A 10246-nucleotide genomic window follows, 5' to 3' on the forward strand; every position below is an offset into this window, starting at 1 on the left:
TTATTATTATTATTATTATTATTATTATTATTATTATTATTATTATTATTATTATTATTATTATTATTATTATTATTATTATTATTATTATTATTATTATTATTATTATTATTATTATTATTATTATTATTATTATTATTATTATTATTATTATTATTATTATTATTATTATTATTATTATTATTATTATTATTATTATTATTATTATTATTATTATTATTATTATTATTATTATTATTATTATTATTATTATTATTATTATTATTATTATTATTATTATTATTATTATTATTAAAGCCAGAAAATAGCTTGATCTAGTCAAAAATATCAATTTACAGACGATTTTTTTTTAGAAACGAGAGAACACACAAGACAAGCTTTATTCTAGCTCAAAAGAGCGACTTAAGCTCTGGCTTAGAAGAAAATGATTCATTTTTGACAATGTTTGTTTAGAAACGAGAAAATTTCTTGGGAAATTTTTATAAAGGAAATTGAGTTTATTTTATCTCATTTATAAGGTTCATTACAATATAATTAATCGTAAGTTCAGCCGCTTTTGTGTTATCTCTTGTATAATTGTTTTTTAACCCTAGAAAAGAGAGTTGTAATTTTCCATGAGTTTATCATTTTAGTAAAATAAATCGATCTTTTAAGTCTTAATATTCTAACTGGTTTAAAGAACTGAGTCAGATAAGTCAGATTTTTACGTTGGTAGTAGCAAAAATATCAAAATCTTAGTAAAACTGGAACAGTTCTAAAATAAAACTGGCTATTTCTTGTTTAATGACAATAATGAATGATGAAGTTTTTTCTCAAGTAAACAAACACCAATAATTGTACTATACTTTTTATCAGTGCGTTTGGAATAATTTTATCAATTGTGAAAAATATATTTTTAAGAGGAATGTTACTAAATTAGCAACATTAAGCAACACTCCAAGATAACCATTTTTGTGTCATCATTACTCCAACAAAACAAAAATTTTCGACGTAATGTGAGGTCATCACATATCTCCGCACAAACACCGTAATTAATAAATTATCATCAACAGTGCAAAAAAACACACAAACTGCATACAATATTTTTATTGAGGATTGTGTTGAGCAATATACTCGACCAGCTTCTTAACAAACAACTTGAGCGTATCTTGTCTCATTTTTCCAACATCCATGACCTCTTCGTGGTTGGGTTTATCGTGGCATTCGTAATCAGTGATACATATATTCGTTATCAGACTGAACGCCAACACGGTCATATCGCAATGCCTTGCTGTTATTACTTCATGCACTGTCGACATCCCGACGGCGTCAGCCCCCAACATCTTCAGCATCCGCAATTCGGCCACCGTTTCGAAATTGGGGCCCCCGAGACAGGTGTAGGTGCCCTCGTGCACCATGCCCCCCATGCCCAGCTCTCGGGCCACCTTCTTACCTTGGTCGATCAGTTCGCGGTTGTAAGCTTTGTTCATGGGCGGGAAGCGGGGCCCAAACCTACAATTTTTCAAAATTTTTATTTTTTGGACCATATTTTAACAAAAAATCATAATTATTTACGAAAAAAAAAGTGATATACGAATAAATATGATAAGAAAATATCATTTTCCACCATCCAAATATTCCATGAAAGTACAGTTACGATCAAAAAGAATGTCATCCCGGGCCAATCGGACCGCATAGCAAAAGTTCAACTAAAATTTTTTAGGTTATCAATTAAAAACCATCCAACTTGTTCACACAATGTCCAATAAACGTATCACATCGAAAAAAATTTGGATTTAGGAGTGTCATTCTTTTTGAACGTGACTGTACTTAATCTAAACATTTTAAAAATAGTCGAAAAATGACAAAAATTATGTTGCATCTTGTAAAAAACAAGTGCCTAAATAAAAATTGAAAATTTTTTTACATAATATTATAGAAAATACAATTATTAGTGTTTTTCTATTTAGTGACCTTGAGTGGAATTTAAAAAACATTGAAATAAGTAATCACAATATATAAATATTTAAAAATAGACGAAGTTTGCAAGCACTTAGTCTTTTACCTTAAAACCTTGCTTAAAGACTTGCTTTTAAACAAAATTTTGCCAAATAATTGTAAAAAATACGTTCGAAAATTTAAAATATAATGAAAATTTCAATTATAGTGCTAGTTTGACAATTTTTTGGTCTAATTTTTGTTTAAAAACATTTTCTACAAAGTTTTCAACTAAAAAATTAAAAAAGGCTGAGTTAACATCATTTTTGTCATTTTTGTTTTGTTTGTTTTTTTTGGCTTATTTTAATCAGAAACAAACTAAAATCGTGTAAAACAAACTAAATAATATCTCGATAAGGAAAAAATTATGAGTGATTATTATTATTATTTATTCATTTATTTTTTAATTAAAATTGTGCTACATGTTTCGGCGATATCCTGACCTAGCCATCTTCAGGCCTACAAGAAGTTCTCGAAAAAATACACAAAGTAAATTATTTTCTTGAAGAAGTGCCCGAAACATGTAGCGTATTTTTAATAAAAAAAATAGAGAAAAAAACACCGCGAATTTTATTCAACGATTTCTTACGAGAATGGATTATCAAAATTTTCATTGATTTTATCAATCAGTTGATTTTTATCTCCTTTTGTAAAACGCACAGAGACGCTCAAAGAAGACAAAAAATTATGTAACTATTGTTTAAATTTAGTGTTTTTTCAGCTGGTTTTAACAGAATCTCTCACAAAAATTGATAATTTCGTTTAAAATATAATTTCCTAGCATTTTTTTTATTTTTTTTCTGGTTAATTTTGTGATTTTTCGCTGTGTTCTTAATTTTAAATCATTTGGTTGCAGATTTAAAACCAAACTAGTTGAATGAAACAGAATAACTTCAGTTTAGAGTTTTATTTTTAATCAAAATAAAATAAATAAATGAAATAAACCCAAAAAATTAATTTAACGAGAACGTTTGCTTAGTTTGAGTTAAATTGGGCGAAGTAGCAGAAAATCATGATTAAACACAGAGTGTTTATTTTTTTAACACTCAAGGTCATTCACAATCAAGGTCACAAAACAAAACTTTAAGCGCCTTCTTATACAGAAAAATGTTTATAGGAAGAAAATTAGCTTTTATATGTGGAAAATTTTCTTAGAATTATACGTAATTAAGAGAAAGGAAAAGAAGAAGCAAAATACAAATTTTTAGAAGAAAAAAATTGCATAAATCTAAAAACTCGTTTTAATTAAATAATATTTAAAAACATATTTAAAATATTATAAAAATTATATTAAATTACATAATAATAATAAAGTAACAAATCAAAACAATTGTTTCTGTTAGGTATTTTTTTCTAGTAAGTAATTAACTTCCAATTAAATCTCAAAAAATTAGCAAAAACAGTGCCACAAAGTTGCATTTTGTAACACAATTTTTTTTGTTAATCACAGCACAAAAAAATGCTTTTTAGTCTCTTAAAACTTACAAAAAATTATTTACAAAACTTGTGTGTCAATCATTTTACAGGGCTCAGTTATTAAGTTAGAAAAATATATGTTACCACACACATACAAATGTATTAGATGTTTCAAAACTATAAAAATGCTAATGTCAATTTTTTCTAAAAGCTCCGTGTTAGAAATTATCAAGCATTTCAAAAAGTAAGAGATCTAATCAATTATATTAATAACTAATTTACATTTTATCAACCTTATTAAAAAAATTATTTGGTGAAGTGTGACGTTGGCATTTCTATAATTTTGAAACAGCTTATACATAATTAATTTAATTGTTGCTTGAAAAAATAAATACAGAGCAAAAAAAAAACAAAAATTGCCAACCTTTCATCATTGGGGCCCTTCAGGGGGTTATTGCCCGCAAATCCCAACATGTTGATGTGGTCCTTGACCAGCATAATGTCCCCAATTTTGAACTTGTCATTGAGCCCCCCTGCTGCATTTGAGGCAATTAAATGGGAAACCCCTATCAGTTTCATCACTCGAACAGGCATGGCACACTTCCATAATGGGTAGCCCTCGTAGTAGTGGAACCTGCCCTGCATACATACCACAGGTATTCCCGAAAGGTACCCAAAAACGAGTTTACCCATGTGCCCAGGGACCGTACTGACGGGAAAATGTGGGATTATTTCGTAAGGAAACTCTTTCTTGTTTTCCAAAGCATCTGCCAAACACCCTAAAACAGATGATTAAAAAATAAGGCGTTGTTCAAAATTTGGAAACTTTTGTGTTCGTCTCAAAAATATCAACCTTCGTTCCAATACGCACCCATTCCGGACCCACATATTATACCAATGGAGGGTTTGAAAGGGACACGAGTTAGCAAAAATTCGGCCGTTTCCGAAAGATTTTCATAGGTGTATCTGCAATTATTTTTTTTTAATTATTTAAATAAATATTAAAAAATTGGAAAAAAATTGCAAATAATTAATTTACTCACGATTCGTCGTTGTTCATGTCAGTCTTTTTAGCGCCGTTTTTGTGCGAATTGTTTGTACAGACTTGTGGCATTTTTGTGCTTGTGTCTACAATAGCTTCACAGTTTAGATTAAGACAGAATGTTGGTAATTCATCAATGTCTTACATATTCCGTAACAAAAGCAGATAAATTATTGGTGACGCAACATACAAAAATGATAAAATTATGCTCAAAAAAACAATATTTAAAATAAAATAAAGTTGGACTGCTGAATTCATAGTTACTAAAAAAAGTATCTAAGCAATAAACAACAAAGAAGTATTTTTTTATAACTTAAAATTGGAGACTCGAAATTATGTGATGCAGAACTCGAACACTTTAGACATTTATTTTTGCCATTTTTATGAAAAATATAAATTTAGCAAATAGGTAGTTGACAAGTAAAGTCAAAGATTCAGAAGTATTTTCAATAATAATGTAAATTCGTAACCAATATTTTGCTCAATTTACGAAGAGTTTGAGAAAAAAAAAGTGTCATTTTTAATTTTTAAATTATTGAAAAAAATTACAAAAATTTGTAATTTTTATTTTTTTTTTGAGTGAAAACCAAACGAATTTAACGTTTTTTAATAGATCGTTTCTCAGGCGCTTTTTTAAAATAAATCTAAATCTATCATCATATTTTCCAAGGCGTCCTTGATGTTAGAGTTACAACACTTAAGTTTGGTTTTTTAGTCATAAACTTATAAATTCGCTTTTTCATTTTTGAAAAGTGTTTTTAATCCTGATTACAGCGCTGTATTTTAGGTGCTGATCGAAATGACGAACAAAACTTTTTTGCAAAGAGTGTTTTGAAAAAAACTCCAACAAATTAGTTTTTAAACAAACAGAATTTTTGGCGTTTTTTTCCATAGCACACTTTTAAAAAATGTTAATTTCTTAAGTTTCGATCCTGTCATGTGATACATCGTTGTAATCAGAAAACAAAACACTTTTCAAAAATACACGTCGATGACAGATTTAGATTTCTTGTAAAAAAATGTCCTACTTAAAAACCTCTGGTTCTTTTGGTTTTTGCTTGAAAAATTAAAAACAACAATTTCATTTTTTTTTTAATTTTCTCAATAAACTATAAATGACACACAATAAATTTTCTTTCAGATAATTGTTTAACATAAAAATGCGCAACTTTGCCCTAATTTAACCGACCTCGTATTTTTCGTATTTTTGTTGTGTTAATGATCTAGTTTTTAATCAGAATGTCCAAAATGTACGTGCTTCTAATTCGTTTTTTTATTGCTGAAAATGCGTTTTTCTTAAAGGTTTACACATTGTTTACGCAAGTCTTCTAAAGGCCAAGAACCCGCGTTCAATTGTTTTGCGTGACAGTTACAATTAGAGTAGGTGCCACAATTAATGTTAAAAGACCACACAATTTTCTTTTAATTCGTCTTGCATCAAAACAAAGTTTCCACACAAACAATTTTTTCTTTTACCTTAATTAAAAATCAAATCAATTATTTTTTTGGTCCAGTGTCACCATTAGCGTTATTAATATCCAAATAAAGGTCAAAGTTTGACCCGTCTTGAATTTCGTGAAATTTATACGAGTCAACCGACCTTTCCACCAACATCTGTTCCAGAAAAAATACTTCCTTTAACACTCCCACCTGTTCTTCCTTAAACAGTCGCACACACTGCAATTTTGACCTCCAGTTTACATATCATTTCTCAATGTAACTACTACACTTAATCAATCAATCATATTTTATTATTAGGGGTTATGCGAAAATTTTACATTTTACTAATCAAGTCAACGATCGACTCGACACAAGTCAAGGTGAAACCATAACCAGGTTCAAAATTAACCAGCAAATAACATTATTAGTGACATCACCAACAAATAACCAAAAACTCTTCAATTTTGACCTATTAGATCACAGGTTTTTCAATAAAATAAAACAAAAAATACTATCACAAAATTTCTTTATTAATAAGAGCGTTTCTGTGGCGGCCCATAAACCTTATGAATGCCACCTCCTTGCAAAATCGTCGGCGTGGTGGAGACCACCCCCAAAGGGCTCAAAGTCGTTGAAAACGACTCGATTTTTCCCCCAAACCCACCAAAACCTTGGTTCAGCTCAATGGGTGCAGGAGTTGTGGACACAAACGAATCCTTCACCCCAACAAACCCACCAAAACCTTGCTGGTTATTAAACCCTAAAATCGAACCTTCTGTGGAACCTGAGACAAGACCAGAACCTAATTTCTGAGCCAAATCACTGTCTTGGATCCCACTCAGAAAATCATGATCATGATCAACCGAATTCGCACTAATGGAAACATCACCTCCTGCCCCACCTTGCACTTGCGAAATCGCTTCTTCAGCCTCCATCTGCGTCTTGTATTTGATGAAATAAACCTCAGGTTTAGTTGGCTGTGTTGGCGCTTGAGTCGGAAGAATAATCGTCGCTTCTTCCGGTTTCTTCACCAAAACGTAGACACGAGTCTTTTCTTCGTTTTGCGGCAACGCTGGGATTTGAACCGGGGAAGTACGGAACGTCGGAGCTTTGATAAACAATACTTTGAGATTTTTCTTGACCGGAGCTTGGGGAAAAATAATCCGGGGTTTAACTTCCTCAGGCTCATCGTCCGGAGCGGAAAAGAAGTACAAATGCTTTTGGACTTCCACACCCGAAGATTGGACTGCTCCCTCAGTGTTAAGAACCGGTTTAACCGTAACTCCGAAATTGTCAACCGAACCGAAAGCCGGCCCCACCGTTGGACTTACGGTGTTGAAAACCGATTTAACGCCGAAGTCCAATTGTGGAGCTAACCCTAAAAGCGGTCCAACCGGTTTAACCGTAACGCCGAAGTCCGATTGTGGAACAACATTGTCGAAAATCGGCCGAACAGTTGTGCTCACGGTGTCAATAAACGGTTTAACCGTAACTCCGAAGTCCGATTGTGGGTTAACCGAACCGATAACCGGGGCTGCAGTTGAACTCACTGTGCTAACTCCGAAAGCCTGTCCAACGGTTGGACTTACAGTATTGAGGATCGGTTTAACCGTAACTCCAAAGTCCGATTGTGGAACTACGTTGTTAACCGAACCGAAAACCGGTCCAACGGTTGGACTTACAGTGTTGAGGATTGGTTTAACCGTAACTCCGAAGTCCGCTGGTTGGTGGAGAAAGGAGTTGAAGGTTTCGCCTCCTCTGAAGGCGGAGAACTCGTGTATGGGGGTTTGTAGGTTGGAGGCAGGGGTGGTGCCAACAACCCCACTCAAAATCCCGGGTTTGTTGACATGGTAGTACTGCCTGTCGTGCTTCAGGCTTCCAATGGAGCCAAAAGGGACGTCGTAACTGGTCGCTGGGGCGTGGTACTGGTACCCCAGATGGCTTACGTCGCAAGCGACCAAAGGAGCGAGGGCTGCAATTAGCTGGAAGTGGGTTTGAGTGCCGGTTTTGTCAAAAATTAGCGAAACTTACCAGTGGAAGGTTCATTTTAATTGAATTGGTGCGATAAAGTCATTTAATTTTATTTATAAGATTGTTCCCCACTTTTCTAAACATCCTTATAACAAGGACGTATACCTGCTCATCCCTGCCATAGGTTAACATTTAGATGAATAAATAAAAAGAAGCACTAAAATTCTTAACCTTGCGGTTAATAAATACTACTAGCTGGCGCGCGGTGATTACCTCAGGTGTTATTATAAAATCATTCATCGTTGAGACAATTAGGAAAAAATTTGCTTGGCGGATTAACACTGTTTGCTTGGTAAACAGCGGAAAACGAAAAGTGTTTGGATTTCATTCATGAACGCATATTTAAATTATTTGTGAACGTTTTTTTAACTCTGTGTTATTATAATGGTCAAAATTGAAGTGGAGCTGGGTAATTGGTACGTTTAAAAATCATTGTTTAAAGTACCTAATTTATTGTACACACATTAAGGCTCTGTCAATACCTTTCTCTAACGTGACGTAAGGCCGGATTAATTTTTGGTTGTTTTATTGATTCAAATAGTCATTTCAATCGTTGAAATGGAAACTGAAATCCTGTTGCAAATTTTATTTAAGGTCCATATATCAAAAACCTGTTTCTCGAACTCGACCATATCGGCGTGTAATGTCCAACATTTTTGCATTTTTTATTTATAGAAAACTATAATTTGAATTCTAATGTGCGAATGAATCATTTCTCTGGTGTTATTAAAACCGTCACAAGTTTAGGGCCAGTTTATAAAATTGAGATTTGTATTTTTTTTACCCTTGATTTGCCATTCAATTTTAAGGTTGAAATCGCTCGGATTATAATAATTAAGAATGATTAATTCACTGATTATTAATTAAGTTTTAGAATATACCATTCAAAAAAAAATAGAAATAAGGTTTTGTAATAATCATCCATTGTGTGTCACTGAAAAATTTCCCAAAACTTTTGTCAGAATTTAGAAGTGAATTTATTACAAAGCTATATTTCCCAATAAACATTTTTTATTCAATACTATTAGAGCGTCAGTTGGCGAACAAGGCTTATTGAAGTTGGTGATAGTCAAATAGTGTTATTTGTCATAGTTAAGTAATTTTTTTCAATAAATAAATAAAATCCTTTGCTTGTGTCGGCATTAAATCAAGTGAAAAAATGTGTCGTCATCTTTACAAGGTTGAGGAATTCAAAGTTGATTGACTTGAAAGTCAAGAAAAAATATACCGATCGGACCAATAGTTTCAAACGATATATTATGCAAATTTAAACAACCAGGATGCTTTGCTTACAAGTAATTTTTAGTTGGCAGTTTTAAAACAGTGGAAATCATTTTTACGATTCAATGTTGGAATAAATAAAACAAGATATTGGCAATTTTGCCAATATTATTAAAGAGTAGGAAATAATTATAAACAAATAAACACTTTGTCAAAGAAAGTATGTCCCTTGGGCTGTTCTAACAATGGCACAAGCGGACAAGGATGTTTAATTCATTATAAGTGACTTATCGAGTAATTAATCTTTTACTTATTATTATTTTGTATCATCAATAGAAACATTATTTTAATATTATTTTATTTATTATTATTATTATTTATATATAAATCAACACGTTTACGAGTATCTATGACAATTTTCTTCCTCAAAGAGGGAAGAAAGCGTCATTTTATTATTATTTGCTGATTCACTAAACGTTTGGAAAAAGGCTGGAACGAATTCAGCACGGAATTCTTAAAAAGCTGAGAAAAACTAAAAAAAATTACGACAGATTTGAGAAAATGTATTGCTTGTTTGTAAGTTGAAAAAAATTAAATTTTCTACATAAAGGTCCAAACAATATCCTTAACTTTAACAGTTTCTATCCCGAAGATAAAATCCAAAAACAGTCAAAATGTTGATTATTTGTTTGCAAAAAAAAATAAGATCACAATTAGTAGTAATTTACCTAAGTCAAAGGTATACTTATTGTACGTAAAATCGTACGAAGATTTAAAATCTTTCTTCATGTTTGTTATAATATGTTTTTTAATATTGTAGCACTTTAATTAGTTTAGTTATTTAATTCTGAGCAAAACTCTCTGCAATCAAGTCAAAACTGAGTAAATAATCCTAAAAAAAAACAACATTGTTTAAATTTGTATTTTACTTATGTGCTAATAAAAATAATATTAAGGTCACAAAAACCAAAAATTTATCTCGAAAGTAAAAAATTGTTCAAGAATTTCCAATCTGTTCTCACTTTTGTTATAAGATTCGTAGATTATGAGATATTAGATCTTGTTCTCGGCTTATAATCAAAAGTTCACAAATTAGTAAAAAAATATAATTGATATTTC

General features: G+C 31.3%; 2 protein-coding genes across 3 annotated transcripts; both read right to left on the minus strand.

Annotated features, from left to right (window-relative positions):
* Positions 1 to 1071: 1071 nt before the first annotated feature.
* On the minus strand, positions 1072 to 4596 carry LOC655432 (uncharacterized protein). Of its 2 annotated transcripts, none has more exons than XM_961977.5 (4): positions 4437 to 4596; positions 4265 to 4359; positions 3818 to 4172; positions 1072 to 1491 (listed from the first exon to the last, which is right to left on the minus strand). In XM_961977.5, exons 1-4 carry the CDS (start codon positions 4505 to 4507, stop codon positions 1086 to 1088), a joined length of 927 nt encoding a protein of 308 aa, XP_967070.1. In that variant the 5' UTR covers positions 4508 to 4596; the 3' UTR covers positions 1072 to 1085. The 2 variants fall into 2 exon arrangements, with proteins under 2 accessions (XP_967070.1, XP_008191440.1); XM_008193218.3 differs by having other exon boundaries at positions 4247 to 4359.
* A 1788-nt stretch (positions 4597 to 6384) lies between these two features.
* LOC103312494 (uncharacterized) lies at positions 6385 to 8053 on the minus strand. Its single transcript, XM_015978619.2, has 2 exons — positions 7907 to 8053; positions 6385 to 7857 (listed from the first exon to the last, which is right to left on the minus strand). The coding sequence occupies exons 1-2, from the start codon at positions 7919 to 7921 to the stop codon at positions 6406 to 6408; spliced, it is 1467 nt and encodes a 488-aa protein (XP_015834105.1). The 5' UTR covers positions 7922 to 8053; the 3' UTR covers positions 6385 to 6405.
* Positions 8054 to 10246: the final 2193 nt, after the last annotated feature.

Source organism: Tribolium castaneum, chromosome 1 (assembly GCF_031307605.1).
Source record: "Tribolium castaneum strain GA2 chromosome 1, icTriCast1.1, whole genome shotgun sequence".
Classification (NCBI taxonomy): Eukaryota; Metazoa; Arthropoda; class Insecta; order Coleoptera; family Tenebrionidae; genus Tribolium; species Tribolium castaneum.